The sequence below is a fragment of the Gallus gallus genome, chromosome Z (genome assembly GCF_016699485.2).
Source record: "Gallus gallus isolate bGalGal1 chromosome Z, bGalGal1.mat.broiler.GRCg7b, whole genome shotgun sequence".
NCBI lineage: Eukaryota > Metazoa > Chordata > Aves > Galliformes > Phasianidae > Gallus > Gallus gallus.
In genome coordinates this window covers 22,818,716-22,840,639 of record NC_052572.1, presented here as the reverse complement: position 1 = coordinate 22,840,639, position 21,924 = coordinate 22,818,716, and the positions used below count along the sequence as shown (strand labels likewise).

At 38.4% G+C, this 21,924-nt stretch overlaps 1 protein-coding gene across 1 annotated transcript in view; it reads right to left on the bottom strand.

Annotated features, from left to right (window-relative positions):
* The window catches only part of HOMER1 (homer scaffolding protein 1), a 93,710-nt gene that overhangs the window by 33,926 nt on the left and 37,860 nt on the right, over positions 1-21,924 (bottom strand). Inside the window, exon 5 of the mRNA XM_424768.8 lies at positions 15,623-15,765. Within this exon, the coding sequence (XP_424768.3) occupies positions 15,623-15,765 (143 nt within the window). The remainder of the gene's footprint in view (positions 1-15,622; positions 15,766-21,924) is intronic.

Genomic DNA, 21,924 nt, shown 5'->3' with positions numbered 1-21,924 from the left:
AATTGCTAACCAGTCATTTATTTAGTCCATTAAGTTAATACAGAATATGAGGAACAATTCCTTGCCGTTGCTATGGTACCCAATACTTCAAATATTGCAACAACACTGAATTTTCAAAAGCAACCTAAGTTATTTAGGATCTTATGCCTCATTTTCTAAAATGACTAAGTATTTGGCTGTGAAGAAAGTCAAACTGACTAGAGCTCTTAAGGCACTTAATCACTATATAAAAGCCATTACATGATGTGGTTATCAGCAAGTGAAATACTAGGACACAATGACCCTGACATTAAAATGATCTGAATGAAGGCCGCTTTCATTCTGTACCTCATCTGTATACACAAGAATTTAAAGCAGTTTAACCTTACGTTCACACTTTGAATCAGTACAAATTAATTTTCCAGAGGCCCTACACAGACAAAAGCCTGTTTCCTTCCAAAATCCTACCTAGAACGTGTATTGATACAATCCATTTTCTGTAAGTAATATAAAAAATGAAAAGACTGAATGTAACTGCCCTGTGCTTCTCTCAATCATTTATTGAGTGCTATTCTGGTTTTAAGAATTTCACTGAATTGTGCTATCTATTACATCTCTGTGAATTTGAGCACTTCTCCCACCTTCACCACAGCTATGCTGTGACAGTAATGTCAAGGAACAGCTCTTTTCCTAGTGAACACATCTCCTCCCCCAAGCAGAACAAGGCCCAACACCCTGAGCATCTGGAGGCCCTACAAATTTGCAGGCTCCCCAGATTTCTCTGGTCCATACCAGCTGGCCAAACTGTGAGTGCAGTTTGTATAAACAGACAAGCATCTACAGAGTCTTTCAAAGTCACGCTACAAGGCTCTATGCAATCTTCAGGTGTCCCTGGCCCAGCTGAAACCCTTATGGCCACACATGCTCCACAGTGGCACATGACAATGTAGCCACCAAACCACTGCATGTATTTGGAAAGGACTCTGCACAAACAGAAACTGTGTCTTATGCCACAAGGACGCAGCACGCACCCATGCAGTAACACGTGAATGCTGTTTAGATGCTGGCCCCTGATGTCAAGGCCTGTTTTATTTGGCAGTGTACGTGGAGCCGATAGGAGGCAGATGCAGCTACAGGTTGACTGTGCAGAGATCAGCAGTGAAGGCCAGCACTGCAGAGAGAAGGCAGACAGAGCTGCAGCAGAGTGGGCTGAGGAACTACACCACATGGAGCAGTGAGGTGGTTAAAGGCACCTCTCTTGTTCCCATAAATCAAATACACACCACACAACAGGGTGGAGATCCTGTGCAAAAGCCTCTGCTGCATTTCTAGGTACTGCCACAGCTTAGATTAGAGCATGTTGCATCTCTGCCAACAACAGCAGGCATTAGAAATATTCCAATGTGACAGATATATGTGCGCTTATATTAGATTTATTGGAACTTTTTTGTCAGTGACACCAGAAGTCAATTTAGTCTCCAAGACTAAATCCTGGTTCCTTTCTTACTACCACAACAAATTGAATTTAGCAGAACAGTAATTGCAGATACAGGACCTCAAACATCCTCTCAGGAGGATGATATCAGGAACAGAAAGATCTTCCATAGAATGACAAATACAAATATTTGGAATGAAGTGCAATAAAGATTCTGAATGAAGACTATCTGACCTCCACCCACCTAATACATTAGTTTATGTCACAGTATGAAATAATAATAACTACTTGCGCAATTAATGCCTGAATTACAATTGTCAATTTGCTTGTCCTAGTAAATACGATGACATGCATTAATTGCACAGTTGGTGTAGAAGATGAACTGTCAGTTTATTTGTTGACAACAATATCATTTTATTCCATTAAGGGAATAGAAGCTATGTGAGTAAGTATGGTAGATTTAATTAAGCTTCATTTATCTCCTCTGATAGCCATGCAATTACTTAGAGGCAATAGCCTAAATATACAGCCCAAACTAAATCATCTGTGGAGCTGTCAGAAGAACTTAAAAGAACAAGCAGTAAGTGCTCATGAACTATATGACCAGAATAAACCATACCGACTGGGTAGGTTTCAGAAAAACAACTTCCCAGTGCCTTACAAAAGTTATCAGTGGACAGAATCATAAAATCAGTGTACCATGAAGGTTGGAAAAGACCTCCAAGATCATCCAGTCCAACTGTCCCCCTAACACCAATACTGCCCACTAAACCACATCCCTTAGCACAGATAATTTCCTAAACTACTACAGTAGAATTAAATAATAACACTCAAATCTCTGAAAAATGTAGCAAGAAGATGATACATAATCTATGTTGTCATGTAATTACATTAAAGTTTCTGGAGTATTTCCTATATAAAGGGAATATGTAAGTCTCAGTCACACACAGTGATTAGAGGACAATTTGTGCTAATTAAGCTATTTTAATGATCTCTTCAAATTCAAGGCAACCTAATATGAGTTGCTTGCATTAAAAAGCATTTGGTTTGAGACAATGAACCAAAATCTCACTTCTACATTTATTCTCACATTTAGAGAGGGAATTTATTTTTATTTCAGCAATCTAGAGAGTTAAATAATTTACTACTAGCATGAAGCACAGTTCACTTAGGATGGTGTTTTGTTTTGTTTTGCTTTGCTTTGCTTTGCTTTTGTGTGGGTCTTGATACTGCAGTCTACCATAAGACGGCTTCCAAAATTCTAACTTCAGCTTCAAAATGTGAATTTTTAGGCCTCTTTGAATTCCATGGAAGAAAGACAGAACATCGTTAAACCAAAGTGCCACAGAATAAAAACTGCAGAGGCAACCACCCTACAAAGAAAGCCCATCACTATGAATGGACCAACAGTCACGTTTTATTTCTGTGTACTTGAGAAAGCAGAGTCCTAGACATTCCAGGCATTTTATTTCACCACATTCACCCAGCTCCAGGTTTCTTCATTTGCCAAGTGGCTTAAAAGTTGATAAAGAAAAACCTCCTTAAATTCTACATCATTGCTGATTTGTGCCCATCCAATTCATTAGGGACAAAATTTGATGACTATTCAATGTAAGTGTAGAATACCATAATTGTGCTTATGCATTGTCAGTTTTCCACAACTTACCAAAACACTATTCAGTGACTTGAATTCATCACATCAGAGACATCTATTACGTGGTCAAAACACTGATCAACACGAACTGCTTTCTGCCTGTACCACCACATGTCAGTGGCACCTATAGTGATACTCAAGGTACTCAGAAGATGTGACGCTTCAGGTACAGAAAGGTTCCCTAAAGCATAAAATGCTGAAATATTACAGGTGGTGTTTATCACCATTTAGCTGTGTTCCCCATTCTATTCCTCACGCTAACTATTCCATCGAGAGGAGAATGTATCATGCACTTCATGTTTTCTACTTATAAAATATTTCACTTATGTATTTATTTGTGCCTGCCCTGAACCTTTGCCCACATGTGCAAGACAAAGATTGATACCCTCAAACTTCCACTGCAAAGGGACTTCCTACCAGAATGCAACAGAAAATCAACACGATACCCTTCCTGACACAACTATTTTCAGTAACACAGCTGCTGTGTGTGGAGCCTGAACAATGCTTACGTGCATTCAGGATGCATTCTAGAAAGGTTCAAAACCTTACTTTATGAGCAAGCTTTTACTTGAGTTTTCCCAGGACTTAAGCTATCATAACAGGAACCAACATCGGGAAAAGGGAATCAAGTGTGTGAAATAACCTACCAAGGAGACAGGGCAGTGTGACAGCAATGCCAGGGAGCACACTACTGTGTTACCTCCATGGAAAGGAGATGCACAGCTCTGAATCATAATGTTGGCAGGAGGTACAGTTTTATGCTGGATCTGCTAAAGAGAACATAGTGGACATAATCTGCCTCCTCCAGGTGTAGATGCTCAAAAACTAAAAGAAGTATCATCAGATGGCAAATTTATCTGACAAATGTTAGGTGCCTATCTAGGATAAAAGGCATTGGGCACTACGGAATAAAAAATTTCCAGGCCCTAATGTCATGAGAACATGGCCAAATTTCCTGCTTTTCCCCCAGAAAACCCACACTACAGCTTGCTACAAACAAATTACTACCTGAACTGGGTTTCATTGTATAGCCTACCTATAAGTAAGGGGAAAATCCTCTGTAATGTTAATTCATCTGGCAAAAATGTCACAAACCAAAGAGTATGATACTAAGAAGCTAGTGAGGGTCTTCCAGATTTAGATATAAAACCAAGATTTTTATTTTATGTGAAAATTAACTGCTCCTGGGCCTTGGTCCTACGTCTTTTGCAGGAGTGCAAAGTGATCAGTAAAAGCATGCAAAGCTAAATAGCTTATGAAATTCAGTCAGCACTACTCCACATAAAACCTAGACAAAAATAACTTTGATGATGTCTATTTTTTGCATAAGGGCTTCATTTGAATATGAGACAACTATTCTAAAAAATACACCAGATACTCATTCTATATGTTTTTTAATATAGAGAGTCTTCCGAACTGTTTTTTTCTGCTTTATCAAGCTTTAGTTTTTAAATATGAGTTTTTTGAAGAAGCGGGCATACCTAATCCATTTGGTAGAATCCTTTCAATAAACAAAAACAAGTAGCTTTATCAAATTTGTCACGATTTTTTTGCACCACACAGACAGTCCTGTGTTAGCTTTAAACTGGAGAATCGGAGAATCAGAGAACCGTGGACTCCTTATGGTTGGAAAAGACCTGTAAGATCATCTAGTGCAATCATTAACCCATTTCTACCATGCCCACTCAACCATATCGCTCAGTGCTACACCTGCACATTTCTCGAACATGTCCAAGGATGGTGACTCCACAACCTCCCTGGGCAGCCAGTTCCAAAGCATTACCATTCTTTCTGAGAAGAAATTCTTCCTAATATCCATCCTGAGTCTCCCCTGGTGCAACTTAAAGCTATTACTTCTTGTCCAATCACTGTTACCCGGGAGGCCAACCCCCAGCTTACTACAACTTCCTCTAGGGAGTTTTATAGCACAATGAGGGCTCCCCTAAGCCTCCTCCCCCTAAGCAGATACAGCACAATTAGCTCCTAAGCTGAGCTCCACACGTGCCTGAAGTCAAAAATATTCCAGGGGACAGAAGTGTTCAGTCAGCTCTGTCCAGGTCCCTTTGCTGTGTAACCACTGGACCTAACCCTAGCAGCAGCTTAGGGTACAATTACTCACAAGATTTAACTATAGCAAAGGAACAGGAGCTGCAACCACCTCAAAAAATCACTCTCTTTCTTGGTTTCCTCTTAATGCAAGCAGAATTTGGCAGAGTAGTATCTCATGCCTTCAACAGGAAAAAAAATCCATAACTAAAATAAAATATCTGTTGACAGCTATCTAGGGCTCAGGCTTCCATGGTCAATCCCCCAGGAGTAATTTATCTAATTGATTAAAAATTAGCTAATTTGTAAGTCCATATGGGTTTCATTAACACAACTTGAGCACTTCTCAAATGGCAAAAGACACCCTTCTGGAGCATATTTCAGTTCACAATTAATAATTCACCATCACTGAAAGTGGAAATACTTTACGACTTAAGATGATGGACACCTTGTAACACAGGTCAGATGTAATGTAAATTCCCCTGAGCAATATTTATTCATATTCTTATAAATGCCAACAAGAATATAGTAATCGATAGACTTTTAAGCTTAAATCACTACAAAACATGGTTCTTGGTGGACTGATCTCTGCCTTCAGTATTCTTCTCCAAGGAGAGGAGGTAGTTAAGATACATAAAGCAAATGGATCCTTTTGTCTCAAACGTGAGCTGTTAAAGGCTGAAGGTATACATATATTTATATCCTTCTTGGAAATTTGAGAAAAAAAACTTTTGTACTGTCTCAAGAATAGTAATATAGTCATTCATATTGTCTGCTTTATGTTACCATCAGGCAATCCAGATAGCAGTGAAACTGTTAACCACCCACCATATACAAATGTTAGAACTCAGTATCTATCTATCTACGTATATGTGCAGCTTCTCATATGAGAGCTACAAGTCACTCATGATCCAAAGCTATGCCTGAGACCACAGAAGGCAGAACACTACACTGGTGTTAGTAACACAAGGACTGAAGTTGTATCATATGTATTCAATTAAGTGTCACTAAAATGCACTCGGTTAGACTTCTTTCCTTTTTCTGAAGTATATTCCTTAAGTATGGGCTTGGCCATGGGTTTGGCCCTGCTGCCTGAAAAAACTAACATAGATCTTTATTGGATACACGTACAATACACAAGAGAATAAAGCACACAGGCAAGGTACAGAGGCAGAGAGATCTTTGGAAAGTGCAGGTGAGTGGGCAAACAGACACTATACTTGCACGGTGTAGAGGGGCCAAACAACTTGGAAATGCAAAGAGCCTACATTTGAAAAGATTCAACAACTGATGTTTTGCTTGTTCTGTTGGACCTTTTTTACAGCCTTTTTATTTCAGATTATTTAATTTTAGTTCCCACTTTCTCAGTACACTGGGAAACTGCTTCATGGAGGATGATGAGGTTATAGAATTAGTTGAGCAACTGGAGATGTTTCTTCAGTAAGAACACACACTTCAAAAATATTCAAGAAAGAATGTATTTGGGCACATGTTTATGCAGGCTTTAAAAAATAAGCTATATTTTAAAAGCAATTCATTGTAGTGAGTTGCAACAGATACCAAACTGACAGTGTTGGCCTTCTGAACCATGAAATACTAAGTTTTCCATTGTTTTCTGTATTTGTATTTAAAGATAGTTTTTAGCTTGTGGAATTTGAACTCAAAATTGTTCAGTAGGACTTCATATTCCCTCTTAAGAATATCTTACGTGCTTTTTACCACGACTAAAATCAGTTTCACAAGTGCATCCATGTTCTGATTTCACAAGATAAAGCAAATTTGACAACAATTGAACCTTGAAATAAAATAAAAATCAAAATGAGATAGTGATGCATGCTGTTCTGCAGCATGCTTAAAAGTGATCCAAAGAACACAAGTGGTCAATTTCTCAATGTCTGGATAGAGATCAGTGATGAGTGGTGTCCCCCAGGGGTTGGTACTGATGCTGATACTCTTTAATATCTTGATTATACTGATATCAATGACGTTGACAGTGGGGTCAACTGCACCTTCAGCAAGATTGCCATTGACACCAAGATGGGTGCAGTCAATGCACCAGAGGGACAGGATGTCATCCAGAGAGACCAAGACTGGCTTGGCCAGTGAGCCCAGGTGAACCTCATGAGGTTCAACAAATCCAAACGCAAGATCTTGCGCCTGGGTTGAGGCAACTCCCATTACCACTACAAGCCAGGGGATGAAAGGATTGAGAGCAGCCCTTCTGAAAAAGACTTGGGGGTACTGGTGGATGTGACATGAGGTCACTGGAGCTGGACATGAGCCAGCAATGTGCCCTCACAGCCCAGAAAGCCAACCAGATCCCAGGCTGCATCAGAAGAAGTGTGGCGAGGGTGAGGGAGGTGATCTTGCCCCTCTACTCTGGGCTGGTGAGGCCTCTCCTGGAGCGCTGTGTCCAGATAAGGAGTCTCTAGAACAGGAGAGACATGGACCTGTAGGAGCATGTCCACATGTGGGCCACAAAAATGACCCATGGAATGGAACACCACTCCTATGAGGACAGGCTGAGAGAGCTGGGGCTGTTCAGCCTCAAGAAGAAAAGGCAGTGAGCTGAGAGGCCTTTCAATATCTAAAGAAGAGCTACAGGAAAGAAGAGGACAGACTTCCTAGCAGGGTCTGTGGTGACAGAAAAAGGGGAAACGGTTTCAAGCTGAAAGAAGGTGTAGGTTTAGGTTGGATATAAGGAAAAAATCTTTTACAAGGGGGGTGGTGAGGCACTGGAACAGGTTGCCTAGTGATGTTGTTGATGCTCTGTCCCTGGAGACTTTCAAGATGAGGCTGGATAAGGCCCTAGGCAACCTGATCTTGCTGTGGATGTCCCTGTTCACTACAGGGGAGTTGGACTAGATGGCCTTAGACATCCCTTCCAACTCTATGGATTCTATGATTCTATGGTAACACAAATCTTCAGCTTTTTTTTAATTTCATTTCTCTAGAACTGTGTAGCCATTTGAATGATTTCTATGTGGATGGTAATACATAACCTGAAACCAAGGTCTAAACTATTCTCCAGTTTCACAGAACAAGATTAGAGACTCCAGAGTCCATTTCAGGGATATAAAAGAGTAAATGAAGAAATCTGGAAAAGTTTATTTAGCACTTGGTTACGAGTACAAATGGTTGTGTGTTTGTTCTGTGCTGTTAAAGATGAGTAGACTAAGTCTTGTGCTTGAAATGAAGCAGCTACCTATGAGCTACTATGAACTTTTAATCTTCTAATATATTATACTTCTCTCTAGACATTTGGCCATAATTTTAAGAGGTCTACTTTTGGAGAGGCAGAGCGTGTGTATGTACAGATGAGAGCTAACTGGGTGATACTCCTACCTGCAAAACAAACTGCCATAGGAAAGTCTTACTGTCAAACAGGCAGAACTCTAAAGAAAGCCCTCCACCTCCTCATCAAGAATTAATCCCAAACTCAAGGCAGGAGCATGAACGGTTCATGATGTTTTGGTCATGAAATACTTCCACTCATCAATTTCCTTAACCAATCAGGACAAGACAATGAAGTTTGAGTGACCAGACACTGTAAAGTATATTAAGAGTTGTCCTGTATAACATCCTCTCTGCCCTTGCTTTTCACTGAAGGCTTCTCATTTCAAGGTTCACGACTGTTAGAAAATTCACTTCAGACTCAGGGGATCAATAGCAATGTGTGCTTCTTTCCTGGTAACCTTGGGCATTCATGGCTTTCTTTTCCTGTAGAAGATATTTTTTAAACGTGTGTCTAATAAATATTTTTAAGTATGCACTGAGGCTTCCAATCCAAGCAAGGTAGGAGATTTGTAGTTTCAATGCACTAAGTCTTTTCAAAGAGGATTTTTAGAGAATAACACTTCTACAAAGCAGCCACTTCCTCTTAAAAATTTTTCACTGTGATTTTTTTTCTGGAGAACGATGGAGCTTTTTATATTTGAAAAATGACAGTGAGGTAAAGGACACAAGCAAAAATAAAAATAAATAAATAAATAAAATTCACCACTCTGCCATAGAAAAACACCCCAAAGAGTCTGATTTTGTGTTAAAATCAGGTATTTGTAGAGCTAAAGTTTATAGTTGCTGAAGTATTAATCTTTTCATGTCATCCATGTTTTGGACTGGTTGAACACAATGGATGTGTTCTTTTAAAAAGTGAAAGTTCATTCTTTAAGCAATTTAGCTCCTTTTCCTTTCTATTAGGCTTTTTTTTTTCATTGTTATGTATGTGATTGAAAGAGAAAAATTACATGTTCCAAGGTATATGCCTTTTTTTTTTTATTTCAATTGCACAAGAATTGTATTTCTCTTCTAAGAACGTACTTGACAGTTATGTTAGAAGAGTGCTTGCTTGTCCCTGAGGATGGTATTTACAACATTTTTTTTCAAACCACCCAGCTCTCATCTTCTGAATTACCCCTTGGAGCTCTCATTAAATAAATGGCAGGAAGTGGATAATTCACATGCTCCAGATTAGAACTTGCTTAGTTTCTCAGAAGAGGCAGTAAGATTTCTTAAGTATTGGGCTATTTTAGTTTTGGCTCTCATCCATTCCCACAACCATTAAAACCAGCTCTATCTGTTGCAGTTGCTTTATTTGAAGGAGCTCTGCAACACCTACAGCATGGCCATTCCTCCAGTAGCAGATAGAATTCCTCCTCATCTCTCCTTCCATACCTACAGACATCTGATTAAAATGTGACAGTATAAGCTGTACTATGCTGTGCTTGACACACTGCTGGTTTAAAAACGTAACAGTTTACTACATATTCCAGATTCCCCATAGAATTTTCAGAAATTGTCACCATCAGGAGAATCGGACAAGAAAAAGTGTGCACAAACACAAGATCTTCATTTCAAATCACTGATTTCCTAGCAAGAACTTTTATTGTGAAGGATAGCCTGCTTCAGCTACATCCCAGCTGCTTATGCAAAAGAGTGGGAAGCTGTCAGCATTAGGTCAGGGAGGAAAGGGAGAATCATATTTTTCCTTGTGCTTCTTCATCACACCACCAGGGTCTTGCTGGCAGAGAGGCAGAAGAACAGCACAGCTAGGATCTTCATAATGTCAAACAAATGTTGCTTGAGGTGAAGTCAAGACCTACTTCTCAGGTGCTCTAGTAATCACTCTTTGCTTACACTGACAGTGAGAACTAATCGTCTTTGAGCTGGTTCTCTAAGTGTGCCCCAAGAAATAATAACCTTTTATCAAAAGAGTAATCAGAAATAGTGTGGCCAGCAGGAACAGGGAAGTAACTGTCCCCCTGTACTCAGCACTGATGAGGCCGCACTTCAAGTGCTGTGTCCAGTTTTGGGCCCCTCGCTGTAAGAAAGACATTGAGGCCCTGGAGCGTGTCCAGAGGAGGGCAACAAAGCTGGTGAGGGGTCTGGAGCACAGGCCTTATGAGGAGCGGCTGAAGGAGCTGGGATTGTTCAGTCTGGAGAAGAGCAGGCTCAGGGGAGACCTTGTTACTCTCTATAGATACCTGAAGGGAGGCTGTAGTGAGCTGAGGGTCGGACTCTTCTCTCATGTAACCAGTGATGGGACTAGAGGGAATGGCTTCAAGCTGCGCCAGGGAAGGTTCAGGCTGGACATTAGGAAATACTACTTCTCTGAAAGGGTGGTCAGGCACTGGAATGGGCTGCCCAGAGAGGTGGTGGAGTCACCGCCCCTGGTGGTGTTCAAAGAATGTTTGGATGTTGTGTTGAGGGACGTGGTTTAGCGAGAACCATTGGTGATGAGCGAATGGTTGGACTGGATGATCCCGTAGGTCTTTTCCAACCTTAGCGATTCTATGATTCTATAATTGAATTTAGTAGAGCCTCTCCAGTGTGCCCTAAGATGCCACAGTTCTTCATACCACCATGCAATTCAAATACAGTTACTGCCTCTTATGTCGTAGAGATACCTTTTTAAAAAGACATCTAGCTTTCGCAGTCTCAGCAGTCTCCATTCTTGGAGGTTTTCAAAACCCAACTAGATAAAGCCCAGAGCAGCCTGGTCTGATCTCATAGCTGACCCGCTTTGAGGAGTTTACATTACAATCTTCCTGACATTCCACACAACATGAAAAGTATCCTAAGATCAGGCTAGACAGCATTTAAAATCCAGAATGAAAAATATGTTATGTGCACCGCCAGCACTACTTCATAAGGAAGTGATATGTAACACCATAAAGAACATCCTAATAATTTGACTATAAATTGAAATCACAAGACAGCACAAAAACCTGTTATCTCAAAACTTTTCTTCAAAGCCAACTTAACAGTCCAACACAATCCATAAAGTATTTTTACTGTAACACAACCAAAATATTTCAGCTTGTAGAAGCACACGGTTGTAATACACACGGTGAAAAATCTACTGAACAGATTTCTGCATACAATTTTTAATGATAACTCAGTGAAAGAACACGAGCTGGCAGCAAGATCTTAGGTTTGTTTTCATTTCTTTTTTTTTTCTTTTGTTACAGAATTGGATTTACATGCAGCATTATTAAGTGTTAAGCTGTCTAGACAGAAAATACCTAAAATTCCTACATCATCTGAAATGAGTCCATTTTCACTAAGGCAATGAGTAAAATTTTCATATTAAAAACTTGTTTGAATACAAAAATAGGAATTTTAACAAACAAGCAGCAAACACACATGCATATTGTCAACTCGAAACATTAAGCTATAGAAATTCCAACTTTCATTAAGTTTAGGTGGGACATCTTCATATATGACATGAAAAAATGATGTAATAAGTTCAAGTCACGGTTGACACAAAATTGAAGGCTTTCAAGATTTGTCCCAGAAGAATCCTCTTATAGTAAGCTTTGTTTCTGAAAGTGTGTTTTATCCCACAGCTTTCTACTATGCCAAGAAATTGAATAAAACTTGTTATGAACAAATGTATTCTTTTCAAGGGGGAAAAAAGCAAATCCATCAAACAGTTACCAAAACATCCCAAGTTGCATTTGCAGATTTTGCCAGACATGCTGTTCAGTTTTTGTATTTGAATTATATTCTAAGGCTGAATAAGCTTAGAAAAGTATTCCTTTGGGCTCATTCAGACATCTAGGCACTCTATACTGTGCACCAGTATAATTAAGCTTGCATTTAAAAGTCAGGTGCAGTCATATCAGAAGTGGTTAAAAACTTCTTCATTTTCTAAAAATCTACTTTCTCCCTGAACTCCATTTTATAATCAGACTATTTTTTAGTTTAAAAAATAGAAAACAAAATATATATTAAAAAAAAAAATCCCAACAATTTAAAGAATGTAGGAAATGCCAAAGGCAAAAAAACAGGGAGAAAAAATAAGAAAGACGTCTGTGGAGACCAAGACTTAATTAAGAAAGAAGATTCATCCTTCCCCTAATCTTATTTTAAATATTAGATTTTATTAACTAGGTTACAAAAAAAAGCATTCCTGGCCTGGCCATTATTCAGAAAAGGACTGATCAGTGTCTCAGCCAGTTATTAAAACGATAACACCAGCTTAGGCTACTTTTTATTTTCATTTCTTCTGGCAATATTTAGTAATGATGGCAATGTTCAGGCTATACATGACAAATATAAAGTTCCCAAGTAATAATAATTCATAATTCAACATTAACTATCATAGTTTTAAAAAAAGGCAAGAGATTTAACTGCAGGGGTTTATCTTCCTGTGCAAGGCTCATAGCAGTTCTCTCTCAAGCAGTTGACTAGAATCACACTGCTTGTGGACAGCTTTAGGACTTTCCAGTTAAGAATAAATGGAAGTAACTTGACAGACTTTTGTTCTGATAGACTTGTGGGACGTGAATAGAACTGTAGATTTGCTAAAGTTCATCTCAATACTTACAGTTATTTACTAAAATAATAAGAAATTAAAGTTCTAATAACAAAACACTGGTGAATTAAGTAATGCTTTTATTCAGTTTTGGGTTATAAATGGACAGAAAATAACTATAAATACCAAAGTAGTCTACATTTATGCTGCAGAAATAACACAAGCCCAACTAATCACACCAGGACATACAAAGTGCAGAGAAGAATGCTTGCAGAAGATGACGTATCTGTCCAGAGAGATGAGTTAGAACAAAATGAAATAGAACATTTTTCAGGTGTGCAGATTAAAAATGACAAGCAAGATGCAGCCTACAGCATGAACTCCGCGCTTCGGATTCTGACCTTGTTAATGTCTATCAGACCCTTCCAGTTCACACAAAACTTAACAGTTCCTTCCCCAGATGATTGTTCTGACCACAACCCCATCAACCTCCTACCCCTACCCTCTGCTGCAACGACACTGCGCACAGCTGAGCTCACCCAGCCTTTAGCAGCAATGCAGTTCCCACCTGAACTGCCACCTTGTGCAGTGCTGTGGCACCCTCCTGCCCATGAAGTTCCAGCCTTTGCCTGTGGCTCCACCTAAGCCTGTCCTGCACTCCATTCTACACTGACGACCATCGCTTTTGGACCTTCACCAAGTGAGCAGGTCCTGTCACACCAAAGCAGAACATAGCTAAATCCAAGTAAAGCAGCTCATTTCCAACCTAAGTTCTGATATTGACTTGTGAAACATAATCATGCCTGGTAGGTAACTGGTATATTTTAAAATACAAGGATTTTTAAATGGTAGCTTTCCTTGGACTGAGACTGTTCCTTGACTTTCAGACACATACAAAAAGGCTTTTCCTTCTATATGAAAAAACGATCAGAAAGTGTTAGCAAGCATGTTCTTCTTGATTAAATAATAGTATATAAGTGGCTTCAGTTGTTGGGTTTTGTTTTTTTTTCTTTTTCTTCATTACAAGCTTGCAGCTGCCATCAGCAAGACAAAACTGATGTCTTTTGAGAATCACCATAAGAAATGTCATCATTCAGTATTCAGAAATATCTAAATATAGACATATCTCTAACGATAGAGATATCACTGGAATGCCAATTCCTGCTACTGGTTTATAACCGCACATGAAACTAAAACCAGGCACTCACACTGCATACATGAAAACAGAAGGAAAAGGCCTGGCAGTTTTGTTACCTCTGTTCTACGCCATCCATAATTACAGCCAGGTAGCTTTGAAAACATCTTCTGTCACGCTCAGTGCAGCGCAATATGCAGTTACTACACTGGCATAGCAGAAGTAGTCATATTTACACATATTTAAATAGAGAGAAGATCTTGCAGCCATCATTAAATACAAACAAACAAACAGAAAAACACAGTCTGTGGAACTTATCACAACTACTCTTCCGCAAAATAGTGATAATTGCAACATAAAAGTAACAAGTTTAAAAGTACTCCTTACAGAACACCAATAGACATGCAACATTCATAAAATTCCTTCAACATGCAAACAGCACTCTTACAAGGCACCATTTCTTCTAAAACATGTAATAGATGCTCTGGTAATAGCTGAAGTATAAAAATAAACACAATGATTCTGCTAAAAAATTAGTGCAAAAGTATATTTTTTTTCTCATTTGAAAAATGTAAATGATTATTCCAGGTACTTTTATTATTCTCTCACAAAAATGAGAAGTTTTGAATAATTTCATCTCTGCTCATTCCAAGTAATTTGAATGACGTATCTAAAGTTCTGTTGTTCCCCAAATTTTGATCAAGGGCATAAAGCCGTATCGAGACCATTTAGTAAAAACAAATGATGTACTATTTCTAGCTTTGCTCTAAGTTCATTAAATATTTATGTTACTCCCCATGGTCTCGATACATAATGTGTTCCACTTTCAATAATTTTTAACAAACAAGATACATCCATCTTAACTCATTTAAATAAAAAGTCTTTGTTTTTTTTACAGAACACAGTGGAATACAGCATTCATAGAATCATGGGATGGTTTGAGCTGCAAGGAACCTTAAAGACTCCCTGGTTGCACCTCCCCTGCCACGGGCAGGGATACCTTCTACTAGATCAGGTTGCTTCCAAGTGCAATGAATTATAATTCATTCTGGAGCAAAACTACACATCTCCTGTGTTCTGAAAAAAAAGTTGAAAAATGTTTTCAACTACCTTAACTGTTCAGTTAAAGGCTGCTTTAAACTGCATTATCCAGAAGCAGCGTGAGAGTCCTTTTCTTCCAACAAGTTATCACTGAAAGGCTGATCCAGTGTTACCAGTTATTTAAATAAAAACTGCAAAAATAATTTAATTGGAATATTCTATGAAGTGGTTATCTTTACTAAGATCTCTGTCATTGAAATAATGCTTCCTGTTAAAGGGACACCTGTAGTAATGAGCATTCAAATTCTCATGCTCAGCTGAATAAATCACAAAATAATGCACTTCTAGCCTCATCCCAAGAGACTTCCTCATACATGGTTTTGTTTCTGTTTTGTGAAAACAAAGATTATATTGCAAATCTGAAAGCCGGTCCTGTATTTTGTTTTATTTTATTAAAAACCACGTAATTTAATTCTTAACTGAGCTAGGTAGACGCCATGGCGTGGAGAAGGTCCCTTTAACAAGAAAGAAGACAGATATCACTTTATTAGGATGTGGGAATGGAATCTGTACCTATGGGTAAATGGCAATGCATTCTGGGTTGGTTCAGCCCTTGGTTCTGAATTCTGTGTCACTTCTGGCGTAGCTCTCTCGTCATCTGTCCCGTTAATGCTTTCTGGCGTTAAAGGAGACTGAATATCCCCTCCAGCCGACTCCTTATGTAAAACAAACAAATGATAAATTAGAATTACAAATTGGCCTGCTCAGGATGACAATGTGCTAATAAGCATAACTTTAATTCTTACATAAGATACAAATTTTAGGCAATATTAATGTGAGGCTCACAGATTTCCAGTGTTCCCCACAGACATGTTTCATCATGTGATTTAATTTAGAAGTGTATTACCATCATATTCACACTGTCTTGCACAAAACACAAGTGACATATGATTTGTTTGCAAGCATCCAGCATCTTTCTTATTACAGATGTCTATCACTCTTGCCTGATATTTACATTCAGTCACAAACCCATAACTACTCACTCCCAGGATTCTTACCCCTTACTCTATATTCTAACACAAAGAAACAAATTCTGCTATTTGTTCCAAAATCAAGACTTCATATTCTGCTGGTTTCTAAGTGAAGAGTAGAAGGGCCTTTGCTACTGCAGTCAGACTCACGTAGAAGACTCCCTTGTAAATAATGTTTGGTCAGTAGAGCCCTTGCAAAATGTATGGTCACCTTAGCCTGGTTCTCTTTCTTGCTGTCCATGGTACCATCTGCAAAGAGCAATACTCCAACTACAAGTGGGCAGCTTCCACTGCTATGGAACTTGACACCTCAAAAACTTTATGGCTCTCTTAGCCAGAAGGCACTGGTGCAGTTTTAATCAACCCTTATCATACCAGAATATGCCTTTGTGTTTTGATCATCAAACACTACTTGCTGATTTCTAGACACTGAAAACTGATTCCTTTAAAAAAAAAAAGTACACCCTATAGCCCACATCCGAACTGAGGACATTATAGGACTTTCAATCCCTGTACATGATTTAATTTTAGTATTTTCTTTCCTATTATACTCTTCATCAAATAATGACTTGATCAAATAATGTCATGGAAGATAAAAAGAGTGATAAGCTAAGTAGCTTGTCCTGATTTTGAAATAGCTTAGTTAGCTTTTAGTCGTGAAGTGGCAAAATCTAACTCACGAAAGAAGACTTTTATGAAGAGTTGAATAAACATCATGTCTGTGCAACAGAAGATGGCTGAAAATTGTTCTAAAAACCAAGCATATCCTATGACCACACAGACTTACCATCTGCATGGGAAACAGCTAAAGCTGCTACTTATTATTAAATAGAAGCACAAGCACAGTATCTCTGAAAGGTTGACTGCTCCTCTTTCCAGCTCTTTGACACTGCCTAGAAAGCTGAAGAATAGCAATCTCAGAATGAATTGCAAAGTATCTGGCTCATGATCTTAAAGATCAAGGTCCAATTTTTAGCATCTACTTGTAGCCTTCAACTGGCTTACAAGGCAGTACTGAATCTACATCTATAGGAAACATGGCCCAGGACTTGGAGACGTGGAGACTTAAATCACATGGAGTACCTCAAGATATTTTGAGAAAAATAAGACCTAGCTGTCATCATCACCTTTCACAAAGCTCTGGTGTCACTTAACCAAGAATACAGTAATTCACATTTTTCACTATGCTTTGAATTACATTAAGCAGATGAAGCAGAACAGTTATTAATACTGTGCGTTTACTCTGACATCTCTCCCACGTGATATGAGAGATAGACCTCACATTCTGACTCTACAACAAGAATTAGAGAGTGATATGGTGTAGCACTATAACATTTTAATACTTCATCTATATTTATATTTCATCTACTTTATATTTCGTATTTATCAAGTAATTCTATGCACATCTGTAACTTCCTCCAATCTAATTAAATTCTGGTGGGTTATAAAGCAGAAAATAGTTAATTTATCCTCATTTGCCACACAAATATGAAGTGTTATCTGTGATATAAATGCAAATCATTTATTTCATGAATGTAAACTGTTCTCTACTTTTGGGAAGAAACCTGTTACTTTACACTCAAAAGTTACTTCATACAATAATATCCTAAAAGTCAAAAATAAATCTTGATTTTTACAGTACAATTTTGCTGAACTGAAGCTGAATTAAAATTAAGCGTGGAAGGAGAGTATAATAGGCAAGATAATCAGGTACATACATTGTGTTATATAAATTATGCATTTTTGTCTATTATTATCCTCTGATGTGATAAAGAGTTCCCACCTACATTAAACGAAAGGCAGTATGCATCCAAAAGTTCCTGTTACTTCCTCTTTTTCCCCACTTACATCTTATGCTCTAAAAAAATACATACTACATCCCATGAAAACTGGTTTGCTTGTATCTTTAAGTTGAAATTCCTGCAACAGTATTATTATGCTGATAAAGCCAGAGATTACCTATTAAAATACGTTAAGTATGAAAGCATGAAAGAATTTTTCTTCAGCATGAAAAAAAATGTGCAGGTTCCATCTATGCCTATTGCTTAGTAAGGAAATGTCATAGACTCCCAGTTTGAGTGAAATTTAAGTGACAAAAATTCAAGCAGACAAACACGACAGTTTTTGTAATTCCTAAAGGCTCACTGCCTGTAAACCAATTCCAGCTTGTTTTTAAGTGTTATATATATTTTTTTCTTATTAAGCATTCCATACACTACCATGTACTTCTCTGTCCAGTTCTTGCCTTGCAATTTCATGAGGCTGCCAGCTATCAGCTCAGGTACCATAATACGAGTGGAAACACTTGCACCAATACAGAAATTCAAACATCCTACAGTCACTTTTCCACAAGCTGTGTAAGAAAACTGCTTGTCCACAAAGAAGCCAACAGGTGACAAAACCATGACCATTTTGCCAAAATTGGTCCATTCCTTGCACTGTGAGAAGACCTGATACTGAAACTTAGCAGATGATCACTATCCTTAGTAGAGTGCATAAGAAGGGCCTCAGAGTCACATGAGAAGAGTTGGTTTGTTTTGAATGACAGCACAAAATTTCAGATGTGTTATTAAAATTGGCCACGGTCACAAGAAACATCTCAGGGCAGATTCTTGCTTAAAGAAGAAAAGGACTGAGATTCAGGCATAAGTTTTAAGAGTGGAGTAAGGGTTCTGGCATCCTAACCTGTAACATTCAGTTCTGCACTGGAATGTATTTAAGAAGAAAAAAAAAAGCTAAAAAGCCCCAACAAAAACAGCAACCAAACAGTTTTCAGGCTACTGCCTTATGCAGTTCAGTGAACAGCGTAACAAAGTGTTATTCTTCCAATGTGCAGGCAAACCAGTAACTGAAAATAGGCCATAAGTCTCTTGTCACTGTAAGATCCATTGTTTTATGTCTCTGTATTGAAGACAAGTCTGAAAAAGAAGAGGTGGCAGAGCAGAGCAGAGGAGCCTGTATTTTAGTTTTATATGAACAAGGTAATATCCTTGCAAAAACTCAGCACAAAGGTAAGGTTAAAAGGACAACAGAGGGGGTACGTATGTGCACAAGTGGTCTTAGAAGTACCAAAATTGACAATTTCTTTCTAGTCCACCTCAGACTGATGCCTTCATACAGTTCAGATATAAATAAAGTCTATATTGTTATATGAATCCATCTTAATAGAGATGGGTAGAAAATGCAAGGTCTCTGACACAGAAATAATGCTTTTCTCCTTACTAGTAAAAAGTACCATGCTCTCAGTGTGACTTACATTTAACAAAGCAGCATCTCTTTCATGATTTGTTGGTCTACACCACTGTAATTCTCTGGACAAGTTAAGTTCTTTTTACAGTTAAGGTGATTTTATTTATTATCTGATATTCTGGGAAATTAAGGCAAAGCCTGCTGGTAAATGGGAGCAGGACAGGCAGTATTAAAGAAACAGTAAGAATGTAGAATTTCTACAAAGTGTTTTAGTGGGGAAAAAAAAAAACAGTCGAAGAATACATGTCCTCAAATGAAACAAGCTATGAAAAAAAAATCTTAACATGGACTACTACTTCCTACCCACCAGAAGACTTTTGTAGGGTGAAAAATACCTAGCTAAGTAATACCAATGCTGCTAAAGCTCCAGCATCTTAGAAAAAATAGCCCAGCTTCAGTGGACTTTAGATAAGATGGCTCTTAAGTTTCCAGCATGGCTAAGTGGAAAGTACTTGAGCTGTAAATCTATATTCTATTCATGTGACATTTCTGTTGTTATCTCCTCTTTTATTTTTCTCTCTACTTTCACATGAAATTCCTGAAGGACGCTCAGAATTGAAACTGATATACGCCAGAAATATTTGCAGGGTTGCATCAAACAATGCTGGGCAGTAAATGCTTTGTGCAGGGTTTTGTTATGCGAGGTGTAAGCATATTTTAATAAAGACTCAACATGTAGGAACACACTGAATGCAAAAAAGTGTATGTCCTTCTTTTCCTAAAACTGTGCAACAGAGAGGGTGAACAATGTACCTTACCCAATACATATAATTAACTGGTAAATAATGAGAAGGATATTCTTTAAACAGTACTGTAAGATATTTTATGTAAGCTTTAAATGTATATTTTCCTGGTTTGATATACAGTATTTTGCTATCATTAATTTAATCCAGAAGATCTATCTGATACAGCAGAGGACTAACACTTGCAGTTAACTGCGATATTCTTACAAACCACACTGTTTATACACAACCTCCCACTGTCTTTCCTTTCAAAATTTCCTCAGAAAAAAAAATCCAACAGGTTCCTGGGAAGTCCTGCCTGGCCACTTAACATATCTCTATTCTTAAGTTGGAAGGGACCCACAACGATCACCGAGTCCAACTTCTGGCTCCACACAGGAACACTCAATATTTAAACTCTGAGAGTACAGTCCAAATGCCTTTTGAACTCTAGAGGGCTGGGGCCATGACCACTGCTCTGGACAGTCTGTTATGTGCCTTCTTCACCCTCTGGTGAAGAACCTTTTCCTAACACCCAACCTGAGCAGCCCCTGATGCAGCTCCATGCTGGTCCCTCAGGTCCTTTTGCTGGAAACCAAAGAAAAAGGGAAAAGAAGAGCTGTAAAATGATTAAGAAAAACAACACTGGAGTTAAGTGCCCTGCACCACTTTTGGAAAGACTATCAAAATGACAGAAAGTACTCCTTAGGTGTCTCTAGGGTCCCACCTACCTTACCCACTACCAAGCATTCATCTTCCCCATTCCAGTCATTAATTTCTTTGAATAAACCCTAGCACCATATAAGTGCCAAAGTATGCCATGAAACCATCACTTCTCATCTGCTCTGAACTCCAGAATTCCTGATTCAACTGCCTTCTCTCTGGAGAACTAATGAGAAGCATTAAGTATGTGACAACCATTATGCTGATGCATCAGCACTTGCACTAACTATACCTTTTGAAATACACTAACTTATCAATACAGTTAAAAGCCAAGAAATGAAAAGGAAGGACTGAATAAAAAGTTATTCTTAAGTGTGCAGTAATTAAATTGCAGCTCTCAACATGCATTACAGAATTGCTCAAGGTAGCATTTCTACAGCTGCCTACAGCATAAAATGTTGGGCTTCAAGTATACAGGGAAATGAACAATATTAATAGCTTATATAGAAAAAGTGAAAGCTTTAACCCTAGGCAACCGCTAGATAAAAGAATCTTGTCTCTGACTAATTCAAACATGTCCAAACCAAGTAAGCCACTCCATTTGACACTGTCAGATTTAACTTCTGAGTCCGGACTGTTAACTAATATGTCAAAAATAGAAGCATAGTAATTATTTCACCAATAATGTTCAGTAACTAGAGGCCTGGCTGAAGTACTCCACTGTCTATAAAACTAAGTGTATATACCAGTTCATAATCTCAAAATATCTGCTTCCATTATCTATATGCTTATTATGAAATCTACCAGATATTCAGAGACAGTCATGAAAATCAGTATTAAAAAAAAAGACTACCTCATTTTTCTCCTCTTACAGTACAGACAGAAGCAGTTTCCCTTTGATATCAAAAGTCAACTTAGCACTAGGGCAAAATGCCTACCAGTGAAAACAACATGAAGTTATTTCATTGTATATACTCTTGAGGCTGCTCCACTGACTTCTCTTGGAAGGACACCAGATCTATCTTTCTTCTGGTGGCAGTAAACCTACTTGCCAGCATGCTGCAAACCACCTGCCATCCTTTTGCCATCAATGCAAAGCACCAGAGAGATCTGCTCATTCACTGAATAAAGATGCACTCTCCAAAACAAACAAACAAACAAAGACTCAGCCACTTTAATCCTACTCAATAAGGAATCCCAGATGAAGTTG